This window comes from Ochotona curzoniae, unplaced genomic scaffold (assembly GCF_017591425.1).
Source record: "Ochotona curzoniae isolate NIBS_2020 unplaced genomic scaffold, NIBS_Ocur_1.0 patch68, whole genome shotgun sequence".
Taxonomy (NCBI): domain Eukaryota; kingdom Metazoa; phylum Chordata; class Mammalia; order Lagomorpha; family Ochotonidae; genus Ochotona; species Ochotona curzoniae.
In genome coordinates this window covers 693,841-720,023 of record NW_024467048.1, presented here as the reverse complement: position 1 = coordinate 720,023, position 26,183 = coordinate 693,841, and the positions used below count along the sequence as shown (strand labels likewise).

The window sequence follows — 26,183 nt, the reverse complement described above, 5'->3', positions numbered from 1 at the left end:
GGATGACAGAAATGTCAAGCTGAGGTGGGCCACAGCAGACTGGGTCCTGGCACAAACCAGAATGCACAAGAACCAAAACTGGGGACAAGTTTGGTAGGGGAGCTTCAGGGACTGCGAGTGGTGAATGTGACCGCTGGGACTAGGGGCAGACCAGACGGGGCAGGGTTATAAACCCTCAGCCTATATGTAAACTTGGTTTAGGGGAAGGCAGGGATGGGTTAGGCCACCACATCCTTTGGCACATGCAAGAGTCAAAGCAAGTGCAGGCCAGCTGGGCTTTGCCACAACCAGCAGCTGGCAAGTGCCAGAACTAGGTGCATGACACATCTGGCTAGACCACAGCACCCCCTGGCAAAGACAAGATCCAGGGCTGGCAGTGAGCCTAGTAGGGAAACTGAGTACTTCTCTGCTGGGCTACAGCTCACACTGGAGTGCACAAGAACCAGGACTGGAGGAGAGTCAGAACTAGACAAGGCAGAGCCACCTATTGGCACATGTATGGGCTAGATCTGGGGATGGGTCAGACTGAGCTATGCTGCAGCACCCACTGGTGTTTAAGACAGCGGGATGGGATATGGAAAGGGCTGTACTAGCCCCCTGCACATGCAGACATGCTCAGGAACTGGGGCTGTAAACAAACCTAGTGGGGATTGTTGGGGGTCGCCTTAGCTAGCCTGAGTTCCCACTGCAGTATGTAAGGAACAGGTTTAGGGCAGACTGGATCGGGCTAACCCACAACACACATTAATTTTGACAGAAGATGGGGCCGAGAGCAGAACTGACCAGGCAACTGCACTCACTAGTGTGTGAGTAGGCTGAGGTGGGTGTTGATTGAATCAGAACCCACACTAACTGGCCTACACATTGGCTAACTTCCACATTGGAACAGTCAAGTATGGGGTCACCCCAAGTGAGGCTACTTGGAGGACTCAAACACTTGGACTGCTAGATTCAATTTCTGGCCACAGGAAAAATCAAATATGTGGTTCTACCTTGGCGTGCATGCTTCAACTGGACCTTTTCAGTAGCTGATGCCTGTGCAGTGGACAGAATGCCCAGATCCACAGTGGGACATGACAGCCAGCTCATCCAGCAGAGGACATTGAGTGTCTCACCAGAGGATGGAAAGAACAGGTTTGACAACTGGCCTACTTTTGGCAGCAAGTATCTGGTTGTGTGGATGAACTGAGGGAGATTTTTGTCAACCTATAGGCCTTGGAAAGATTTTCTCAACCTTGGAGCAATGAAATCAACAGTATCTCAGAACTATCAAAACCACTCAAGTAACACCCGTCACAACATTCTTTCCCACAAATGGGTCTCTAAAATGCCACTGAGTGGCCATGATCCCTATCCCTGGGTGCTGATATGGTTCAGCAGCAAAGAGTGGCCTCCTCCCCCTCCCCCTACCTCTGCCTTTACAGGAATAAAAGGACAAAAGTGGGAACATTTCTCCCACCCACCTTCCTCCATGCCTCAACCCCTTCCCACCCTGATCAGTGGCCTTCAAGGGCATATAAGCTTCTCAACTAGGTAAACAACATTTAAACCAAATTAAACTAAAATCAAACTAAACTAAACCAAAACAAAAGCAAATGGTATATGGTGCTATGAGTATCCCAACTGAAGATACTGGTCATCTGCAAACAGAATCGAATTTTTAGATGCAAAGCAAACTTAAGACACAATCCAACAAAATGCTTTCATTTCATAGGAGGGAAAACAGAATTATGAAGACTAAACAACTTGTCCAAGGTCACTGTTGGTGACAAAGATCAAGAGTTCCAAGTCCCAATGCTCTTTCCATTATTCCCTGCTGCCCCCTGAGTAGGTTAGTGCATATTTTTGCCTATCAGTCACTAGAACACTTCTAAAAGTTACCATATACAAGTTATGCAAGGGCTCTAAAAAGAAACTAAAGGGTTCTGTTAATTCAGAAGAACAGGTATGTTTAGCTTGCCAAAAAACAGTGAGTTTATGTGAATGTATGACAATAACAGCACATAACACTAATCTGTGAACCTAGAATTTTGCACATATTAATTAAGGCGATTTTCAAAACCATCCAAGATATACCCTTACCAATACTGTCACTCCAAGATGAAAAAAACCAAAGCACACAAAATTTATGAAATGTATTGAGCCTGGCTCACCTTGCTTGCACCATGATCCCAGACGGGCACTGGTTCACATCCCAGCTGCTCCATTTCCCTTCCAATTCCTTGCTTGTGGCCTGGGAAAGCAGTGGAGGACTACCCAAAGCCTTGGGACTCTGAATCCACATGAAAGACCTGGAAGAAGCTCCTGGCTCCTGGCTTTGGATCATCTCAACTCTGATTGTTGTGGCCACTAGGGGAGTGAACCAATGGATGAAAAGATCTTTCTGTCTCTGCTTTTCTCTGTAAATCTTACTTTCCAATAAAAACAGATAAAATCATTAAAAAAAATGAAGAAGAAGGAGGAGGAGGAGTCGTCCCACCTCTCTGGGACTGGGTCATCACTTCTAACTATAATCCTATTACAGTTTATTGTTGCTTCTTAATGCAAAATACAAGAAATGAACTTGACATTTTCCTGGCTAATAGACAAGCTGAGTAGAAGATACAATGTTTAGTTTTGTGGAGATTAAGGAAGGTTAAGAAATACCTTAAACTACGACTTTATCATTCACTGAACTTGTCGATAAAGCTGGTAATAGAGTAGTAATTCAGAAGGTCAGAATCTTTTCCCTGTGCAACACTTAGGCTAAAAGGAAGAAACCGAGAACAGTAATTTAAATCATAAACTACACAGACTCCTGAATATTTGGCAGTTGCAAATCTACCTGCCAAAATATTACACTTAGATCAATTTCCCTGAATGAAAAAGGTTACAAACAAATTCAAAATATAACGTTTAAAATGTAAGAATTTTCAATATTTCTGATGACAGGCGCAAAAGGAAAAAAAAAACATGGGACATAGGAAATATTGAAAACGTGGCACCATTGAAGAAAGAAGGAAAACATCCATGATTAAAATTATACATTTGTGTTACAAAAATATATAAATGTAGAGCAAGAATAAGTATTGGTCTATTTAGATCTCAAAAACTGTCATATGTGCTATCTGGGCTACCTGATTTGAGCACACCAATAAGTTCTGTAAAAATAGCTGCACTTTTTTTTATTTTAGACTCATGGTCTTCAAAGTCTTAGAAAGTTCAAAGTCCAAGGTATAAAAATCTACAACTCGCAGTCTACCACCAATTCTTCTAGTAACTGTAAACTTACTAGTGCCCTCAGAGTGCCCTTCTGGGGCGGCAGGTCAGAGCTGTGGCTGGTTTCACAGTACCCATGGCCTTGATGCAACCCATGAAAGGCACCTACACTGTCTGTTTAAATGGAGATCCTACATCTGGTGCAATGTTTAACCTAACCTGGTATAATATTTAACTTCATGGACATGTGAGCTTGTCCCTGGGTGACCATTTAACAAACTAGTGGGGGAGAAAAGGGAAGACAATAAAAATTGACAAGTCTGGGAACCTCATCTTGTCATCCTGCAGTGCCTTCATTTACCCAGGGAGGAGATACTAAAGAGGAGATGGTGAGCAGCGTGATGATAACAATCCACAAAGAACTCAGTCCTAGATGAACTCCCATCTGTGGATGCTGTCAAACTTCCTGCAGAGCATCTTACACCACAGAACAGTGTAACAGGTTTGCACACACACACACTAACAGAGCCATATTCTAAAAATGCTAGTTTGACTCCTCATACTCTAATAAGAACTTCAGCAGGCAAGTAGTTAAAGAAGCACCTGGGGAAAGGTAGGAGCTGGCCCTGACACGTCCCTCTGTTGATCAAAAATAAAACGCTAGCCAGAAAATGGCAAAATTGACAACCCTAAAAAGGAATGGCAAACTGATAGGGTCTGATTTCATGTAAGGAATTTCTCTCTTTAGCTCCAGGACAATCACATCCAGACAACATTTCAATGCATAATATAGAAAGCCGTAACTGCTAATGATTAATTTAAAAAAAAAGAAAGAAAACTCTGTTCGTCATTTACCAACAGGCCCTGACCAAACATCAAAACAGTTCTGCTGCATAAATAGTTAATTCTCTCAGGTGAACTTCTTACACTGGCCGTTAGCAGAATCTGCATTTCTTCTCTAGAATCTTTGACAGGCCAGTCCTCATTCTGTATAAACTGACTGAAAGACCTCCTGGCCCCCAGAAGGGATGCTCTGACCCACCCAGCAACCAAGATTCCTGTCTGTCTTGCTTCCAAAATAAATATAATCCCTACCACCCCAAGACTATAACCCCTTCTGCTTGAAGTTTATCCTCTTCCCTAGCAAGAATAAGGACGCATTTTCCTATCTAAAATAACTTCATTCTATCTTTGAAAGCAGCAATCCTTCACTCCCTTGCAGATGCGTTGCCTTTCAACCCTCTGGGGTATCTTTCTCCCCATCAAAAGCACTTCATTTTCCTTCTCCACAAGCTCTATGGCAGAAATCTCCCACTTGGCACAAACCATCAATTAACAAGGCAAGGAGCACATCTACAGATGAAGGTGTGTGAGGTGCAAGGGAGTGCAGCACATACGCACATGTGAGTACACAGACATTTAGACAAGCATTCACAGTCACACAGCTTACTGAAAATGAATAGTTTAAATAATGAATATATTGTTAGCTTCACCATAATAGATGGGTATACTTAGGTTTAAGTATACAGACTATATATGCTTTTATACAGACATTCAGATATTATATACACATTGGGGTTTGTAAAATTATTTTCACATTAACTTTACATCTAAAGATTTCTAGCTGTGTTGATACTATATGGAAAACATCTTCAAGAGTATCTTTTCCTCTGTAGTAAACACCCTGAATCACCATCTGATCACTTTTTTCTCTGGAAAAGATCAGAGTTCTCCCTTTAGATACTTTGAAATTTACACATTTGGAAATAGAAGCAATGGTATCAGAGGCATTAACTCTTAATTCTACATTAAGCTAATGATGGCTTGACTGTGCAAAATTCTCTTAGAATCCATATTTCAAGCTGCTAAAAATTACAGAAGGCCCATGCAAGCAGCTTTAAATTTTTGCCAAGTGGGTCCTGCACAGGCCAGTCCTAGTCCCAATGCGCTCAATACTGTATCAAACAAGCACAACATCTGACAACACGGGAAGCAGCAAACAGCAGCAGGTTGAGAATGACCTATTTACATATCTATGCACTGACAGTCTGAAAGGTGCGCAGCACCACACTGTCAGCCACTGTCTGGGAGTGGTGAGTCTGGGGTAACTTTTTTCTATTTCTCCACCTCTTCCATACATACCCTGCAGAACATTATTTCTATTGTTTGTGTAATAAATCTGCTGAATAAGAAAAGCAATCTATTCCTAGAATGATTCCACAGACATCAAAATCCACACTGCATTCATTAACGAAACTTGCACACGGAAGACAGCACTACTGAAATGTATTGCGAACCAGATAAAAACACGCAGTATCCTATAGGTGCTCGATCAGTGAAATGGCCACCAGGACACGGGGTGGGCAAGCAAGGGCAGACCAGGGAAGCCCTCATTTGGAAATCAGTGGGTCCTGGGAAAATCTGTGCCCATGATAAGGTCTAACTGAGCCTGATCCAGGGATGGACTGAGCAGGAGGCACACTCTGTCATCCATGTCAAAGTGACAACAAGTCACGTGATATTCCATATGAAATCTCCCCTTCTGATGTTCTGGGAGGCACTGAATGGTCAGTGCTTCCTGAAAATTCTCAGGGATCCTAATTGTTAACTATCCTCTTGGAAATCATAGGAGTTAATAGACTTGGTCAAAAAAAGGCTTCACAGGACTCAACAGTCTAAACTGCCCAGGCTAGTGGGTCCCTGCGAATTTTCTCGTCCCTCTTCTCTTTGCATCTTCAGCATGTGAAATGCAGCCACTAGGCTAACATCTAGGGCTCTGGGCTTACCTTTGGACCAGCTCCCCTGAGCAAAATCTTGTCTCATACTATCAAAACCTCTCTCATGCCATGGGGCTGGGAGATGCTGCCAGCGTATAATTCTACTTTATTCATATTTAGTATAAAGTATCAGTCCTTCGGCAAGAGGATCTTGCTACAAGCTTTCTGTGTGTACACACTGAACACCGTTGCTTATCACGTTAATCCTCACACACCCCACAAGGATATTTTCACAGCACATATTGAAAGGACATATGTCAATGGCTCCCCACTCCCCCGCCCCCACAGTAGGTGCTGTACTCAGCTTGTAGTGTCTGGGTGTTCTTGGGCCGCTACTGGCCCTCAGAGAAAAGCCTGTCCACGCCTGTGCACCGGACCTGTTCCGAGAGCTCTGCCCGAATCGGGGCAACCCCCCGCACTTACAGCCATAAATGCATTGGCATTGAGCAACACTGCTGAGGCTGTGGCACTCCAGGTGTGGCTTTATCTGTCACTTCACCGGGTCAGCTATTTAGGCCTAGTCTTCTCCATTGGCTTGAAGCTCTGTTCACACCATCTTGGGTAACACATCACATTATTCTTCCTTATAAAAACAAATAAACTCAAGTGAGCATTCAAGAGTCAGTTCTTCTCCCCGCCGAACATCTCTGTCTCCCCCTCCAATAGATGTGGCCCAGTTTCCATCCCACCCTGCCTGAAAGCCTCCTGTGCTCTCAGCAGAGCATCAGCCAAAGGCCTTCTTACATGCCTCAGGTTTCCCACCTTCCTCACCTGCACAGATGCACAGCCCCAGGACATGAGGCTGCTGGTCACCACTGAGTCACCAGGAACGCAGCACTGCAGTACCTAACACTATCTGCCATCACCTACCGCCACGAGTCTACTCACTGCACCCTTCATGTCTCATCCAATGGAAAAACGCAGCTATCCAAGGAGGCTGGACCAAGAGGGGCCAAAAGAAGGTTTGCATACTTAATAATGGCTCCCTTCTGGACCCAGTGTGCCTGAGATCTCTACAATTCTGGGCAACAAAGAGCAGGATACAGTAGTTCCTAGTCAACTCTGGTCACACAGCAGCTGGTTATCAAAGTCAGTTCTGAAATAACTCAGTGCCAATCAGTGCCCAAGCTGAAAATCCATAGCCCCCAATAAAAACTTACAATTCAATAAGGCATCACATGTTTCGTAACTGAGTGTGGAGAGAAGGGGTTTGAGCACTGAGCCAGCCTCCTGAGGAAGCCAGTGAGGCAAGCTGGTTCCTGACCTCCTGCAGTTACTTCTCCCATGCCCCCACCCCACCTGCAAATGTGGACCTTCTGGATTTCAGCCAAAGTGCCTGGCCAGCTACTGACAGTCTGAACATTTATGAGCACGTTGCACAACATGCAAGAGAGAGACTTTGTGGAAACAGATAAGAGTTGGAGCTCACACACAGACAGGAAGGAAAAATGGAATGCCTTATCCAAACTAAGCTTTCTGTCTTTCACGGACAGCGCACCACTGGAGACACACGTCTGCATTGACGTATACCATAGGGACTTTAGTTATAATCTGTTTATTGGGTGGGTTAGCCAGGAAACCTTATGTAACAACATACTCCTGTTTCAAATGGAGCCACATGCATGGCATTGTACTCTTACAAAATTCAGACTCCCCACAGCACATTCCATTAGCCACCCCAATCACCCTACCTTGCCAGGTGTCTATGTAATTGATGAGAAAACAGAAACTACCATCATCAATGATAAATCAGTTTTATCTTATATTCAAAAGCAAGCATTCTGTAATATGATTTTAAGGATTTCACAAAACCATCTCATCCTGATTTTAACAGACTGCATGAGCTTGACCCAGGGGCAGAAAGGAGTTCAGTCTTCTAAGCCAAAACACACGTGAGTCTGCTTAGGTCGTCCAGGGTAGAGTCTGAGAAAAGCACCCACTGCCCCCGCACTGGTGTTGTATGACCACGACCCTTGCATCTGATTTCCTTAACAAAGCAGCAGCGACTCTGCACTGCTTCTTTGGCCAAAAGCACATAATAACACAGCTCCAGCTTAGGAACTTCCATTCATGCCAGCTCAACCAACAATGTGTATTATATAATGAATGAGTCTTTTTCTATGAGCCCAGCTATTGGAAAACAGAGGCACTTTCTGCATAGTTTAAACCAGCCTGCAAGGAGCAGTTACCCCTGTGAGACCAAACGTGGAACCAGCAATGGGTAAATCCTGCACTCGCGGATGCCTTTACGATCACTCTCTGCTTTTTGGCTTCACTATAGATCATTTTGGTGAACTATAAACTCCGAGAACATGTACACAGCAGCCAGCAAGCCCCGAATGCTGGCTTTCAGCTCCATGTTCCCTGCGTTGCCAAAGAAATAAGGGGGAGGGGGTGGTAGTGAGGGTAGTAGGGGGAAGAAGAGGAGGGGAGAGGAATCGGCTATCCGGGATAATACTTACAGCCTCCGAGTCTTCAATTCCATGCAGGTACAAATTGTCATACATGGAGGTCTGAGAATCCACAGCACCTCTTTCAAGGCAAAAACAAAACTGCTGCAGAAACCACAGCCACAGCTAAGAGAAAAGGCCTGTCACACGGAAGAACTGCGCCTGCCTTCTCAATCCCTGTGGATTTACCAGGCAAGAGGCTATCCATTCACATCCCACAGGGTGAGGTTATCCCCAGAGGCAGCCCAGACTTGGCATTTTATCTGCCTTCCCAATACACATTGAAAAAAAAAAAAATCAGAACCCTGCCTCTACCACAGACTGGTGACTGAGCTAGGAAAGCAGCCTCTGATTGGCTCGGCTGCCCTGCTTCAGTCAGCTGAAGAACGGGTCCCTGCGAGAGCGTTGGGTGATTCGGAGCATCCTACCCCGCAAAGAGCCGCTTCCTGTTTCGCCTGTATTGTTAGTTCTACAATAAACACTTATCAGCATCCAGAGGCCGCTGGGAATGTGTGTCAAGGCAGACTGTTGAGTGCTCGCCACACAATTGCTCATTTCCAAATCAAATGTACAGCAGCGGGGGTGGGGTGGGGGAGCAAAGGAGCGACTTTCTTTTCGGGGAACATCGTACAAAGATAGAGAACAGACACGAATCTCTAGGCAACATCTGGGATTGGGAGATACAATTTAAGTCAAAAGAGCAATGAGTCAATTAAAGAAAACATGATTTTTAAAATCTTAGGTCAGGGGGAATTTGTGGAATAAATGGTATGATTTCTGGTGAGAAAGTCTGTAGTAAAAGTTTTCAGTAGTCTCCCTGGAGTGTCTCTGCCTTCCTGGCAGCCACGTATCTCTGTGTCCCAACTGGTGAAGTTTCCAAAAGAGTCCCAGTGTTTAACTTTCAGAGGCAAAAACACGTACACGTCACTTCAGTTTCATATATTTAACCTTCCCTAAGTGGCCACCAATGTTTTCACATCAGCCCTTCTTCCCCTTTATCATGCATAAACATGAATATCCCTAAAGCAACATTAATATTTTCCCCTAGATCAAACTAAATTCATACTCCCTCTACCTGTCCCCTCTGCTAGCACAACTCTGACTGACTGACATAGGTCCCATCCTAGGGGTAGCTGCTGTGGAGTTTCCCTGGATCCTCATAGCTTTCTGGTCAATCAGCAAGGACCTGAAGCTTTGCCACAGAGCACCTCCACAGCTCACTCTAAAAAGCCAGCTGACAAGTATATCGCCTCATCATTAAGACACTGGTTTGGGGGCTGGCCTTGTTGCATAGCTGGTAAAGCTGCCACTTCTAATGCCAGCTTGTCATGCTGTTGTCAGTTATAGTTCCAGCTGCTCCACTTCCAACCCAGCTCCTTGCTAATGTGCCTGGGAAGACAGTGGAGGATGGTCCAAATGCTTGGGCCCCTGCACCCATGTGGGTGATGTAGATTAAGCTCTTGGCTCCAGACTTTGGTCTGATCCATCCCAGGCTATTGTGGCCATTTCAGGAGTAAATTTCAGAATGCCTGGGATGTATCTCAGCTCCAGCTCCTGACTCAAGCTCCCTGATATCATAGATAACAGTGATTGGTTACGTGGTTTCATCCCTACTGCCCATTTGGAGACCAGGACTGAGTATCCAGCTCCCTGCTTTGCCCCTACATCCACCTTCTCGTTGGCCATTATCAGTGTTTGAGTATGAAAGAGCATGGGAGCTTTCTCTGTCTCTGTGCCCTTATTCTAAGACACAAGGAATTCAAAAGAAGCCAGCTAAATTTGGGGGTGGGCGGGGGGAATGCGGGGGGGAGTGGTGAATGGTGAGGGGCAGAGAGCATACCCTAGAGCAGAGGCATGACTCTCCAGGGTCAGAAATGACCCTGAAACTCAGAGGTTCTAGGACCACGGTCAGCTTCACCACTGCTTGGTCAGATGACTCGGGCCCAGTCTGCCACCATGTCTGTGGGTTTGGTTTCTTGATCTGCCAAACTGAGCCAAGAATCCCTGGGAGAAGAAACTCTGGAAGCCCACAGTACAACATACACAGTCAGCAATGGCAGCACTGCTGTGTCAGCTGGAAGGCATGGGCTGCAGCTCTGAGAAGCTCAAGAAAGAGGTAATCAGCAGACCCTGGTCCTTCCAGACAGGCTCTCTGAAAGGAGGAACTCTGACAGGACTAGGTCTGGGTCTTAGAACAACACCACAGTTATGATCACTGAGTAGGGTGCTGCTTTTCCAAGTCCACGCCAACCCACTCGTGCCCTTCAGTCACCGTCACACACTTCCAGAGTGGCATCAACACTTAGTCACTTGGAAACATGAAAGGTGGCACAGGAAGTCAGCCAGCCCTCAACAACCTAACATGCTGGGGTTCCCACAGGGTGTCAGCTTGGAAGCTGTGTCTACACAGAAACAACGGCAGAAGAGGATGAGAACCACCACAAAGATTCCACAGAAAGCTTGTGCTGGCTCTACCTGCTGACAACCGAGTCTGTGGAAGCAAGCTACTAGCCTTGGTGGAAACTTAGCTCCACTGCAAACCACCCCACATGTAGCAGAATGAGGCCTGGCTCATAAGATTTGTAAGCATAAACCCAAGTACCAGATTCTGTTCATTAACCCTGGTTCTCGGCTTTGGATCAGTGCAGCACCGGCCATTGCGCTCACTTGGGGAGTGAATCATTGGACAGAAGATCTTCCTCTCTGTCTCTCCTCCTCTCTGTACATCTGACTTTGTAATAAAAAATAAATAAATCTTTTAAAAAAAATCCCCAAGTCATTTTTATAGTTTATCACCTTATTTGGGAGCACAGGTATTTATTGATTATCTATAAAAGGGGATCATAAGTTCAGGAGAGAAAAGAGTCTAGCCTGGCTGTATCAGAGTGTCTGGATTCCCAGCTCCTACTCTTGACCCCAGCTTCTGCTCATACAGTCTTTGGCCAACAATTTTGTTACATCAAATAGTTTAGTTCCCATCACCTACATGAAAGACATCAATTCCACACTCCTACCTCCAGCTACCACCCAGAACCACCTGCTGGGTGTGTTTTGGGAGTGAACCAGCAGATAGGAATGTATTCATTTTCCTTTTGCCTCTCAAATAAAAAAATACAAATGAACTAGTTAAGGAGGAAAGACCTTAGTATAAATATTACCTGTCTGGCATTATGTTTACAAGTCTCACATGATTCTTAGTGTGGAGGTTGTCCTTGTAATTTGACAAATGCTTCCTGAGCTCAACGCAGTGGAGCAAATGCATGGCTCTCCAAACACCAGGAAGGCTCTCTCTGTGTTGCCAGGGAACATCATTTTCAGCTAGTCTCTGTTGGGCCCAGACTTTGGGAGATGCAGTTCCTTTTCCTTACCTAGTGCTGGGCTTACAGGTAAGGAACAAACCCCCTGGAAATGACATCTCTGTTTTTCATTTGTTCAGAAAGGGGAAAGAAGAGAAAAGCCAAATGTGAGACTTTGATAACCATGATTTCAAGACAACTGCTAAAGCTTTCAAAGCAAAAGGAAACGTCACCATCTGGTTTTCCACCCAGATGTCTCTGCAGTCTCAACTTTTATAAGACATTGTACTCCTATGTACCACAGCAGGACTCTCATGTCAAAGGAGGAGGTGAAGGGGCAGTCTTTGCATGATGCTCATGTTGGCTTTCTAGAACTGTTCCTCAACCCAGGCTTGGGAGTGTTTTGCTCTCTGCTTTAGTTAAATCTCACCAGGCACCCATTGTGTGCCACACTTTATCTTTTTGTGTGCTGCAAGTCCTAACAATCTCCTTTGCCTTTTGAGATCTGCCTGACTTGGCAAGTATTAATATTGTCCCTGCCCCATCCCCAACTCCTTTCTTCTCCCCATTGCTTCCTAGGCAGACATTCCAGGACATGAAAACAGGTCAGGGCAACAATGACAACAAACAAACAAAGACAACAGATTCTGCTTTTACTGGTCCTTAGCTGTACTCCTCTGAGTTTGAATTTGGCCTTCACTACCCAGGCAGCCACTACCGTGAGTCTCTCAAGGCCTGATCTGTAATGTGGAGATGACAGTAGTTCTGAAATTAGTGAGTTAACAGACAAAAACACACAGGAGACAGAAAAGAAGAATTAGCCTTTTTTTGTTATTATTATTCTTTAAGAGAATCAGGACTGCCTCCCTGGAGCCCCATACACATTGCACTCTTTGTAGACTGCTCCCTGGCAGTGTGTAACATGTACTCCAGAGAGCAGGGGGAGTAAGAGCAGGGACCCCCAAGCCAGATCCTACACATGCCTGCTGTGCTGCCTTCCAGCGAGCTGCGTGGCCTTGCTGTGCCTCCATTTCCTCACTTACACAACAAGCATTGGACCAAGAGGCTTGTGTAGATTTAAAGCCTGGGCATAAGACAATGCTCCACAGAGTCCCTGGCACACACTCCGTGCCCCACAAGCATCAGGCTGCAGCATTGGTTCTCATTACACTGCCTAGCCTGGCTTCTGCCCTAAGCACCCGGCTGCCCTGGCCTGGGGTGTTGGGGGCTGGAGAAGTCTCAGTCTCAGTCACCAGTGCTGAGCCCACCATGCTGCCTCCTTCCGTCCTATTTTACTCAGTGCCAGCTCCTCCTGCTGCCTACCTGCTCTACCTGGCCAGGCTGGCTGCTTTTTCTTGGTAAAGCTGACCAGCTGACACAGCCCTTGGCTCAGCCTGTGGGTACCCTCCTGCAGGTAGCCATACAGAACTTGTACCCCATCACTGCCAACCCCATTATGGCACCCCATGATCACCCCCACCAGTCCATCACAAACCACTGCTCAGAAAACTATTCTTGCAAAAATCCTATAACAAGCATTACTGCTGGTTTGTCTGAGGAGGCAGGAGGAGAGTGGGAAAAGTAGAGAGATGAAGACAGGGACAAGGAGAGCAGAGCCAGAAGGTCCAGAGAGCTCAGACAAAGAATGAACTCAGCATCTGGCTCTCCTCCTCCCTGGCATTCTCCATGACTTGGGAGGGGAAAAAAAAAAAGGAACATTTCTGAATTCATGAGTGAGCGCAGGTAAGGGAGGAAAATTCCCGTGGCCTATTCAACTTGACGGAAAATGACAGATTCCCTCCCTGTGATGGACGGATTACTCAGAAACCTCTCACTTTCTAAAATTCCCGGTAAAAGAAATAATTAAAAGCGAATCTCCTGGCAACAAAATCTTCCATCAAGTCAGAACAATTTTCTAAGTTTTTTTTTCCTTCTCTTGCCCAAAATGATCTTGGACTAGTTCAGCTGTTGTCCTCCTCACTGCCTGTGGACTGTTGAGTGGTTGCTGACATTATTATTGATGCAAAGTTAGCAATGGCAAGTTTCAACGGCAGACTGCTCTACACGGTGGTACAGACTGGGGACAAAGTCAGCAAGACAAGACGGCAGCCCCCACCCCACCCCACCCCCGGACGCACACTGCTAGATGGCACCGCCACAACCCTGGAGATCCTGAAGCCAGCCACTGGGCTGAGGAGGGGGCTGCGACCTAAGGGTTCACACCCTGAGAAGCTCTGAGGAGTAATTTGATTCCTTTATCTGCAAAGCTTCAGCAGGAGTGGGAGGCCAGGGAGTGGGGAGGCAGGGAGGAGCCTTGCTCAGGGAGCAGGGCAGGAATGAATCAGCTGTCAAGTTACTACACAGCCCGCCTCACTCCAAAGGTGGGACTCTTCCAGCTACTTCAGTCTAGATTTCTTCTAAAGAAGAGACAGCTTCCTTTCTTTTCTTTTTTTCTCACATAAAGCTCATCAAAATCTACCTTTTACATTTTGTTATTGTTTTTACGACTAAATTAATCTTATTCCCTTCTAGGAAGTATTTTTCTTTCTCATTTGATTACCCAGTTAACAGGACGTCTCCATCAGTTCCATCAGGATCTAATACTGCCTGTAAACAGGAATCTGAAGACGGTGGCAGCTCTAATTATGCAAAATCTTCCAATGGCTTCCCATCACTCTCAGAAAAGCCCAAATCCTTAACCTGATTGCTGGTGTCCTGACAGTTCTGTGCTTCCTCGGACACCCATCCCTGCTCCCATTACCAGGCTTTGTCAATTCTGAGCCTTCTGCCTGGAAACCCCTAACCTTTCCCTTAACCCCACCCCCTGAATATCCGACATGGGACAGATGACTCCACATATGTGTCGCTTGAACTTGGGTTCTATGAGAAGAGAGACCAGGTAGGTAGGCTTTTACTTATGCTGATATCCTCACTGCCCAGCATAATGCTAATAGATAATAAATAATAATCAGAAATTACCTCATGATGGCCCTGAACTCCTTGGCCCCTGCTACCCTTGAGCTGCCCAAACCAAAAATGGTTGTTGGTGAGAATAACCAAAAGCTATCAAAGTGAAATGGGGGCGTTTTTTAGAGCAAAGAACAACACCTGGGAATACAAGAATTCCTAGAGGATCCTCACTAAGTTGTCTCCATGCCCCGATACAGGATTCGTTTTCAGATTCAGTTTCTTACGATAAAGAATCTAAATGGAGTATAGTTATTGTTGAAACAACATCCTTATTTGAAAAACATAGTTTATAATGATGTCCCATCTGACCAGAAGATCACTTCTTCCCTGTTACCCTTATCTCTGACTTTTTCTATCTGGAAAACTCATTCCTTGCTTAAGATCCAAGGAAACATCATGAAGCTCCTCCCCAACTCTCTCTGCCATGAGACAGCCTTTTCATGCTTCCATAGTACTCTCTTCTTTCACTCTAAAGCAGGTGGGCTAACCATACACATAATAGTGCAATTCATGCACATGTCCCGTTTCTTTCACGCAGATGAACAACTGAAAAAAAAAAGAACCACGTCTTCTTCAGTTTTATACTAGTATGCTTCATTCCCTAGACAACGTTCAGAATACACTGGCTGCCAGATCTGAAAAGCAAACACAAAAACAAAACTCAAATGTTGCTCCCTGATGCCTTGCCTCCAAGACAGCTCAGGCAGCCCAAGCTAATACATGTTGAAGGTCTCAGAGTGAGTCAACAGAGAAGGAAATAAGGCAGGAATCTGTGAGGTCCATGTTAAGGCTGCTGTGAATTTAGAGAATGAACCACAAATTGGAAAGGGTGTCAGGAACTGAGGCCTGAGCTGGGCTCAAGTGTGGTGGGGGCGGTTCTTCCTGTTTGGAATCTCTGGGCAGGGCAGATAATGGTGGATGACGAATGAACAGCAATATTAGCCTCATGGGATACTTCCCAAAATGTTTTGAAAACCAAATATTTCCTTATGGGAAAAAGGTCAGGAAAAGGGGAAAAGTCCCTCAAAGTCTGGGACTGTCTGTTTTCTACATCCTATTAATGCTCTCTGACCCAGTACCTATTACAGAAAATGGAAAACAGCACAAGCTCAACAACTACAATGACAAAAGCCAAATAAGCTAGTATGACATGGACAAAGCATTGAGGGGACAGATATCCTAAGTTCTAACATATTCTTGGCAGGATTAGGCACTAAACATGCTTGAACCTCAAAAAGGAAGTAGAACCATCATCTAGTTGCTCCAAGACACTGTTTGGAGAAGTGACGTTCCAGATCACTCCCAAGCAGATTTGGAGGATTTAAAATCCTGCCAGACTTAAGTAAGATGATCTCAGACAATGGATTGAACTCAGCCTCAAAGTTGATGGCTTGCAGTTTTCTGCAACTGAGACCTAAGGAGAAAATAGTAGTTATGGTTCAATGCCAAGTTTTGACTTCTCTATTATTTTGTGGAGGCAGAAATGACTAAAAGCCCTAGTATCCATTTCTTCATTTAGCAATAAGTCCCATTTTACCTCCAAATTTAACAAGGTTTCTCCAGCCGGAAGCTAAATTTTCACAACCTCCTTTACAATTGGAGGTAACTATGCTCTTGCCAACAGAATAGAAGTAAAAGTATTTTATCCAGTGTACATATTGCATCCTCAAAGGAAAACACTGTTAACCACCTGGCACTCTTTTCTTATTCTTGTGGGCATGGTGCTGGCTGAGACAACTCCCATTTCACAGATGAGTACCTCACCCTGAAGCTGGAAAGTTAACAGGATAAAGAAACCTCTGCATTGTCAGGTGAAAGAGAAAGATGATTCCTTTTTATTTAAATAACTTCATTTGGGGATTACTTTTAAGATTCTATTTATTTGAAAGGCAGAGTTACAAAGAGAACCACCTGCTGTTTCACTCCCTAATGGCCACAACAGCTGGAGTTGGGCAAAGGTGAAGCCAGAAACCTGGAACTCCATCCGGGTCTCCCATGTGGGTTCAGGGGCCTAAGCATCCTTTGTTGCTTTCCCAGGTGTGTTAGCAGCAAGCTGGATTGGAAGCAGAGCAACCAGTCCTGAAACTGGTGCTCTGATACCTCATGTAGGCATTGCAGGCAGTGGCTTAACCCTAAGTATCACAGTGCTAGCCCCTGGGGATATCTTTATTACAGCTGATCAGCCTAACACCAGCAGCAAAAGTAGCTAAAATAATTACTTAGAATAGAAACAAATGGGACCAGAGAAATATATCCAGATGGTATGAACTAGATGCATAAAAAGGTACCTCACTAGGTTATAACATCTATTTTAATTCTTCTTCCACAAAATGCTAACAAACCCAAGAAGGCGGTCAGTTGCAGGCAATCCTGTCTCTAACCACCATCCCCATTAAAACAGAACATTGTTATGTACACGTTCATTTGCTGAGACCTAAGACTAAGAACAAATGCTGTGAGACACACACACACACACATAAATCGCCAATTTTATACTGCTTTTCAAAGCCCAAATTCAAAAGGAAATCTTCCACTCCAGTGCATTTTTGAATTTAAGCAGATCACTACCAAGAGAAAAATACTCACCCCCTCTTAGCTAAGTCCATAAGGATTTACTTGTGAAGATTTGGATTTTCAATATCATTTCTTTTAGTTCCCAGTCTCTTTGGTCATTTCCTCTGCAGTACTGGATGGAAAATTAGTTAGAGCACTAAGTCCAAGCCATTTCCCCAAGAGGCACGAATGGAAACAAACCGAATTACCTGATCTAAATGCCAATTCTCACAACTGATTCTTGCATCAAATACTCAGGGAAAATAACAACCGTTTTCATAGAAAACAGTATGCATTTGGGGACAATGTATACGTGTGTTGAAGGAAAATACAGAAGAATGTCCAAGGTGAAATAACTCCTATATCTGGAGGCACGTCTCGGAAATCCAAAAGCAAAAAAAGAAAAAAAAAACTATGCTTTTTAGTGATACATACACACACCCATAGCATCTACAAAGCTGTTCAGTAATGTTTTCTGAACAGAAAATAAATTCTCAGTATTTAAGAAGTATAGAATTCAGAACTAGACATAGCAATGTGTAAATAAATATTTAGCTGCCATGAGTCTCACAGCACTCCGTACTCAATGCTGTTTTGAACTTTGTGGGAGGGTGAGTTACAAATACTACTTGACCTTCTGGTCTTATGTCCCTCAGGAATCTCTTTTCTTTTAAACTGGACAAGGCAATTGCAAATTATTTTAAAAGTAGTTTAAACAAATTATTTAAAATATCTTCTCATAAGCTATTCTTCCACTCTCAGAGGCATTGTCCAACCATCATATTCTGTGCATAGATTGGTCTCCTCTTATTACTCACCAAAACATATGGACCATGTGAATACAGAGCTGCTGCTTTAACAAAATTTGGAAATCCTGCCATGCTATGAAAGGAGATGTGAGGAGACACTAAAAGTCCACACCCAGAAAACAAGGCACAACATACAAACACCTTGTTATGGCTCTCCAAGTATTTATCAGCAAGCAAACGGCAGCAGGGAATTTGCCAGGAAATATGCACATTTGACAAAAGATGAGCTTTTCTCAACCAAGTACCTTTAAAGTTTTCTACCAAAGTCTTCAACTGAAAGGTAACGGTCAGCCAGATGGCCTGTTGCCTTCCGCTAGTAAGGGGCATGTGTGGAAAAGGTATCTATTACAATAGTAACAAATGAACCAACAACTTCAGGAAGCATGTCTCTATCCTTAATCATGACAATCAAGTACTAAAAATTTAAAGAGAATAATAAAAGACCCAGAGGATGAATGATGGAGATAATTCCCCATGTTGCACAGTTGTCTTCTTGTGTTAATTATATTTGGCCACAAGCATGAACATAAAATTAACGAAAAGGCCTGACAGGTTAGAAAACTTCCTGACATCACACAACTCTGAAACCCCTCACAGACAAGAATAAGACACATTTTGTATCATCTTCATCCACTCTCTCCTCATCTCTTGCCATCTCTAGAACATAACTCACTTTGTGAGGGAGGTTGTGCACTGTCTTAGCACATGCTAGGGGATGCTGCAGCACTTTTCCTGGCTCTTGCATGTGCTGGTGAATGCAGTAACCTGGTCCAGCCCATCACTCTCCCAAACCTAGCTCACATGCAAGCCTACAGTTACTGCAGCCTTACCCAACCAAGTCCCAGTTCTGGGGCTCACCAGTGGGAGCAGTGGCCCAGCAGGGAGCCCTAGCAGTTCCCCCAACCGGTTTGCTCCCGGCCTGAGGGAACATGTGCTGGTGGGTGCTTTGGCACAATCACTGACTGTGAACGTTTCTCAGAAACCAGGCTAACAATCCAGCCTCCTGCTTCTTTTGCTTGAGAGTGATTTCAGCATTTTTCTGGTCTCCTAAAATCATTCCCCAAATCTTCCCTTTACAGATTGCCTTCCTGACTTACACTATAATGAGATTTTCCACAGCCAATCCTTCCCCAAAACTTTTGCTTTTAAAGCATTTCCAATGAGTATATTTGTTTTGCTGAGCACAAAAGTGAAATGCATTTTTACCAAGTTGTAGTACTGAAAGCTTGAAAATTTCAGGGAAGTACAGAGACAGAAATAAAGATTTGTAGTCTCACTAGTGTAAATACTTTCATGTTTTTACATCTCTGTATACAATTTGTTTGACATTTAGAATATCTCATATGTAAATCTTTGCATTCCTTAAGTAATAACATTGGTATTTTCCCACATTACTAAAAACTCACAGAGACAAAATGTATTACTATTATATAATATTGCATCATATGGACATAATATGCTGTTTTCACTGTGCTACTCATTAAAATAATTTTGAAATAAAGTAGTCTGCAATTCAGAATTTTTTTAGGCTTTGAAAAGGATTTGGCTCCTCAAAGCCATGCAGGCTTTTAGACCCTAAGGTTTTTATATTAACAATTTAGGGGTGATAGACTGAGCATTGAGGTCTGAGCTACTCATAACGCTCTTTAAGAAGTGATGGGATTATACTGGGTTGCTGGAGTGTAGCCTGCAAGTAAACCACGAGTGTTTTACAGACACAGGCACATGAAAGATGAGCATGTTCTCCTTGTCTTTCCTTCTTGACCCGCCATGCGATCATCCCCACAGCACTGTCAGGCCGCACCAGATGCCTAAACCAATGAGGTACTTGATCATGAACTGTGGAATCTCCAAAACTGTAAGCTGAAACACAACTTCTTTCTTTCCAGAAGCTTCTCCCAGAAACACACAGTTTAAGGGGAAAAAAAAATTTAACACAGTTTTACTGTGATACATTCCCACATGCTGTTGGGTTGAAGAATAAAAACATTTTTAAGATCACACTGCCAAATATTATAAAGACAAATTCTACCAATTCACATACCTGTTAGCTAGATGTGAAGGGCAAGCCGTCAGCCCTATCACAAGTAAAGGAATGAACAGGAACCTAATTCTTATGCATTTGTTTCACATGCAAGGGGAATACACCAGATACCAATAACATCTCTTACTTCTTACACTGATTGATTGATTGATTCATTGGTTGACTGAAAGATTGAGTGGGAGCAGGCAGAACAAGAGAAAGAGAGATCTAACATCTCCTGGTTCGCTCCCCAGAGAAGAGCCATGCCAAGGCTGAAGCCAGGACTCCATTCTGCTCTCCCATGTGAGTGGCAGGAGCCCAACTACTTGGGCTACCTTCCACTAGTTTTCCACATCCACAAGGTGCTGAATTGAAAGTAGAGAAGCCATTGTTGAAATTGGTACTCTGCTAGGGCAACAGACAACCCACTGTGCCACAGAGTAGGCCCCAACTTTAATTTCCATACCCAGCACGCAGTATGTCAGAAGTATATAACCATAATAGAGATGAGCATCTTCTCTGAAGTTCCAGAATAGCATTTTTTCAAACTCAAGGAGTGCTTCTGCCTATATTCTACAGGTTGGGGTAAGTGTTCATAGTGTTTACTAATGCATAGCAAAGTTTACCAAAATATGAAACCCCAGCTAACCCTTCAACCCACCCCCAATCTCACTCCCATCTCTAAATCATCAATCACTCCCCTGCTCACCACTGCGAATCATACTGATACAGTCCTATGGCTAAGGATACTGTCCATGTGACACACTTAGAATAATCTTTAATCTGATGAAATCTGGCTTGAGAAGTATCCTAATTCCATTACCCAAGTTAGGTTAGCTAACACTCTAATGGGAGAGGCGGGAAACAAGTGAGGGGGAAACAGAAGACAGAACATTCCCTTCACATCAGTTTGGCCCTATCCCATTGGGCTGTAACAGAGTAACATAAGAACAGCCTGAGCCCAATCAAACTCTCCCACCTTTACTCAGACCCGAACTGTCAACTGTAGACTAATCCATTCCTGGGAATCAAGAATTAAACCACTACAAATCATCAGCGCAGGAAGCTTGGCAACCTACGTACGTTTCCCTCTCAGGTACCAGAAATGGCCATCCCTTACCACCATGAGGAGACCATTCTGGAAGGAAAACTCAGTAGAGCACATCGAGTTAGGTGTTGACAACCAACACTTAACACTGCAAGGTCAGAGCACAACAAATAGATGGATGCGCCTGACAAGCTATTAGTGGGAAAAAGCCATTCCAGTTTTCCAGTAAGAAAAAGAACAAATTTTCCAAAATCATGTAAGATATGAGTGCAAATGAATTATTTTTAAAAGATTTCATTGTTCATCTACTTTTTTTTTCATTTATTTAAAAGGCAAAGTAAAAGAGAAATAGAGGGAAGAAGAGATAGAAAAGACTGAGATCTTCCATCCATTGGTTCATTCCCCAAATGCCTGCAACAGCTAAGGGAGCTGTTCTTCTCCTCTGACTATAACTGCACTGACATACCAGCATTATCATGCCAACCACTTTGGACTCTTGCTACAAAATAATTGACAATGATGGATAGGCCATTTGAACTTCGAAAATTAAACTTTATCTGGCAATAAATAGCCTTTACAGTATACTAGTACTTAGCTTGAGGAGCTGCTTCGACTTCTGGGCTTGATTGAGTTCACAGAAATAAAGTGAACTCTCTCATTCTGCTCCTCTCTCTCTGGGACTATTTGCCCAACATTGGATTGTTTCTACCACGGACATCATCTTCAGAAAAGCCTAGATGGTATTGAGCATAACAAGTTGTAATGATGCAGCTAAAACACTTTTGCTGATGTTTTGAGCTAAGCAAAAGAAAAAGAAAAAAAAGCATTCACAAATGCACTGAACTTGGTGTCTGGAATTAGCGGAGAAAGACACATTCCCAATGGTGCCATCACAAGGTCACACATTCACACCTAGGCATTAGCTGTGTGTCACTGCAAAGCACCATGCCTCAACTTTCTCTCCTCGTCATTTTATTTTATTTTTCTAAATTTAGTGCCATTGCAAATGCTGCTAACTCAGATAGCTTAGTGCCTATGAGCAAGGAGAGTGAATCATAGTTCCAATGAGCCCTCCCACTTCCACTGTCGTTCCTTTGTATATTTCCATTTCAGTGGTAGCTATCAGTCACTGTGTCTTGTATTTTGATGTCCACTCTTGAGAATTTATGCATATGTATATAAATTTGCCTGAAAATCTCTTTATACATATTCACTGGAAACAGAAGCACTCTTGTGAACATAATGCCATAAATAATTTATATTCCTCTTTTTTTTTTTACCACATAAGTTATGACCCAATTGAAATGCACCTCTTTTAAAAAGATCTACAGATAAGGATATGGTAAAACAGTATAGGATGAGTATCATAAACAATATGGAAATCAAAGAGAATTAAAATAACAATGAAAAATCACTGCAAATTATTACCTATAAACTAATATTGCTGTCTTGTATTTTTCCAAAGTCAAAGTAGACAACAGCAGCAAAGAGATAGGGACAAAACAGGTTCCATATGCAAGGACACAATGGTCCCTATTCGGCCTTCTAAGCTTTTCTCCCAATTATTCACACTCACTCGCTGTCTGGCCCCACTTGGTTCTCCATTCCCAATATGTCAGTTTTACCCAATTATCAGTCTCTACTACATGTACCTCACCCACATCATCGTGGTATCTTTAAAACCTTCTGTATGCTATACCAGAATAAGTATCTCAATGATTAAAAAATAATATAAATCATTAAATAATTTACTCATCTCAAAATGATGCAGAACAGCCCCAGTACCTGGGCCCTCCTCTGGTCTCTCAATACCACTTTTCTAGTCAGCTTGGCTTCCTATTTAAAATCACCACATGAAAATTATTTCCTCTAAGTTCCAGAGGCTGGGAAGGCCCAGCCTGAGGACCAGCGTGTTTGCTATCTGGTGAGGGCTTGTGTCCTGGTTTGCAGAAGCTGCCTTCTTAACTCTGTTCTACCAGGCTACACACAAAGGTGCCTCTGGTATCCCTGTCTCTTTCCTTTCCCTTTCCATGTCCCCTTCCTCATCCTCCCCTCCTCTTCTTTTTCCTTTTCTTCTTCCTCTTCACTTCCCTCTTTCTCCTTCTCCCCCTCCTTTGTCTTTTAAGATTTATTTATTTCAGCTGAAAGTCAGAATTGAGAGAGATCTTCCATCCACTGTTTCACTCCTCAAGTGGCTACTATGGCCAAAGCTGAGCCAATCCAAAGCCAGAAGCCAGGAACATCTTCTGGGTCTCCCAAGTAGGCACAGGGTCCCAAGGCCTTGAGCCATCCTCCACTGCCTTCCTAGGCCCATTAGCTGTGAGGTAGATCAGCAGTGGAACAGCCAGGACTCAAACAGGTGCCCGTTTGGGATGCCAGTACCTTGGGCGGAGGTTTAACACACTGTGCCACAGCACTAGCCCCTAAAATGTCATTTTAAAATATAACCCTGATTGGGAGTTGATAAATTGTGTAGTTATATGACATTAGCTAGTGGGATATATTTGCAATGAATTACACATAGAATAGAAATTACTAAGTTCCTTTCAACAAAAACTACACTGTCAAAGGCCTATTTATCTTTAAGCCTTTCATCACATCAGAAAATATCTGTCAGAAACTGGTTAAGACTCAAATCACCTCTACCCTGTTCTCATCAAGTGAGCAGTTACTCTCTTCAACAAAAGGGCCCCGACCCTGGACATGACAGCTGAGCAGTTCCATGCCTTCTAACTCAGAATTCAACTCCGGATTAGCCCGAGGACTCTGTACCTAGAAGTCCCATTTCACCGATTCAATTGAGCTCTTCCTAATCAAAAACACTTCAGACCAAACTCCAGCCAGGAAGGAGCCCTGCCTGGGGAGCCGGACTTCCCAGACAGCAAGCTGCACAGTCCTGTGCAACCCTCCTAAGGAGCATCTTGGCCACAGTTCACTGTGTTAGTCAGCTGATTCTCCTTGCAATGAGACTCACTTCATACAAGACTTACAGCTTGGGAGGTTCGAGTACAAGATTAGGCAGCCTCCATTACTCTGCAGCTGATGAAGGTAGCCATGGCAGAGGGCGTGTCAATGCAGGACCATAGGACAAGCTAGAAAACAGAGCCAGCGGCTACAGCTGATGCTCAAGCTGTATAAATGCTCATGAAAACTACCTTCTGAGACATGCTGCAGTCAACATAAGAAACTCATACTAGGCCTATTTCTTAAACACTAAAACTGAATTACATTTCCACTTTCTTTAAAAAAAAATGCATATTCAGGGCCTGGTGCAATAGCCTAGCAGCAAGAGTCCTGGCCTTGCACACACTGGGATCCCATATGAACACCAGTTCATGTCCCAGCAGCCTCACTTCCCATCCCGCTCCCTGCTTGTGACCTGGGAAAACAGTGGAAGACAGCCCAAAGCCTTGGGACCCTGCACCCATGTGGGAGACCAGGAAGGGGCTCCGGACTCCTGGCTTCAGATTTGCTCAGCTCTGGTCATTGCAGCTGGTTAGAGAGTGAACCACCAGACAGAAGATCTTTCTCTCTGTTGACTTTCCAACAAAAAAATAAAAATAAATCTTAAGAATACATACTTGAAAGGCAGAACAACAAACAGAATTAAAGGAGAGAAAAAAGATGTTGGGGAGAGAGATCTTTTACACACTCCCCCGGTGGCCACAGAGTCAGGTCTAGGACAGGCAGAAGGCAGAAACCAGAAACTTCACCCAGGTTCACTGGGTTTGTGGCAGAGACCCGAGTATTTGGGCCATCTTTCAATACCTTATCAGGTAAATTAGCAGGAACAGAGATCAGAAGCACAGCAAGGCCTTGAATGAGCATTGCTGCAAGACATACCTTACCCTGATGAAACATAATGCCAGCCCCTAAATCTTCACTTTTTTAGTTGCATTAATTTACGGGTTGGGGAAGAACATCGTAGTCCAACCACAGCACCTGCTAACAAGATGCTGGGAGATCTGGGTTTAACTCTCACTTGGTCTGAAGACAGAGAGCTGATCAAATGATTTTTCAATGTCTCATTCTACACCTTCCTGTATGTGGCTCTGAATTTTGAGATGGTCACTGCGTGCAAATCCTGAACATAGAGCAATAACATGCCAATAACTGCACATGGGGTGTGACAGAGCTGCTCCTTGCGCTCTCCAAAATCATAACTTGCTGACCACAGGGCTACTGAAATTCACTGCCCATAGGAATGCTCCTTTTTTTCACCTTCCCATCTTTATAGTTTCCAAATTTGGAAAAAAAAAATATCCAGCAATGTTATCTTTCTTGACAAGGGATGAAAAGGAGATACTAAAGGAGATGCTTCTAGTGATTTCTTCATCATTTTGTGATGGCAATTGTCTTAATTTCTTTTTTCCCCAAAACTGACCCTACGGTAAAGCAGCTCAGAAAGAAGGCCAGGGTGATGTTATAGTATGCAAATTTTCCACCTGTGACACTGGCATTCCATATGGGTGCCAGTCCTGGCTGCTCCACTTTCCAACCAGCTCACTGCTTGTGATTGGAGAAAGTAGAGGATGGCCCAAAGCATTGGGATCCTGTGCCTACATGGGAGACCTGGAAAAAGCTCCTGGTTCATGGCTTCAGACCAATCCAGCTCTAGCTGTTGCAGCCATCTGGGAAATGAACTAATGCATGGAAAACTTCTCTCTCTGTCTCTCATTCTCTAAAACTCTGACTGCCAGGTAAAAATAATGAATATTAAAAGAAGAAGAATCTCAGAAGGGGATCTCAAGAAGCAGGATTAAGGGAGAGCAGAAAGTGGAATCAGGAAAGAAAGACATATTAATGTTGAATGCATTGTTGATTTCCCATTGCAAGTAACTAGGATGCAATCCCAATGAGGTCTTCTGGGCATGACAGTCAAACTCCCCCCTAGAACTGCTGCTCTGATGGACAATGGTCTAGGGAACATATATCATCACCACCCTTGTGCCCGAGTGGAGAGTAAGTTGGTTCTCTGCATTTGGGGGCATGAACTTGAACACAACTAGGGAAACTCTGAGGCCAAAAAGAAAATCAGCACACTGAGTGCCCAGACATG

The 26,183-nt window shown here is 43.9% G+C and overlaps 1 protein-coding gene across 4 annotated transcripts in view; it reads right to left on the bottom strand.

The window, feature by feature from the left end:
• The window catches only part of LOC121168160 (voltage-dependent L-type calcium channel subunit beta-4), a 262,860-nt gene that overhangs the window by 130,308 nt on the left and 106,369 nt on the right, over positions 1-26,183 (bottom strand). The window contains exon 1 of one of the 4 annotated variants that reach the window (XM_040997994.1): positions 8,438-8,721. The exons of the other annotated variants lie outside the window; for them this stretch is intronic. Coding sequence (XP_040853928.1) covers positions 8,438-8,482 — 45 coding nt within the window. The 5' untranslated portion in view covers positions 8,483-8,721. Of the gene's footprint in view, positions 1-8,437; positions 8,722-26,183 lie in introns of those variants that run through there. 4 annotated transcript variants of the gene reach the window in all.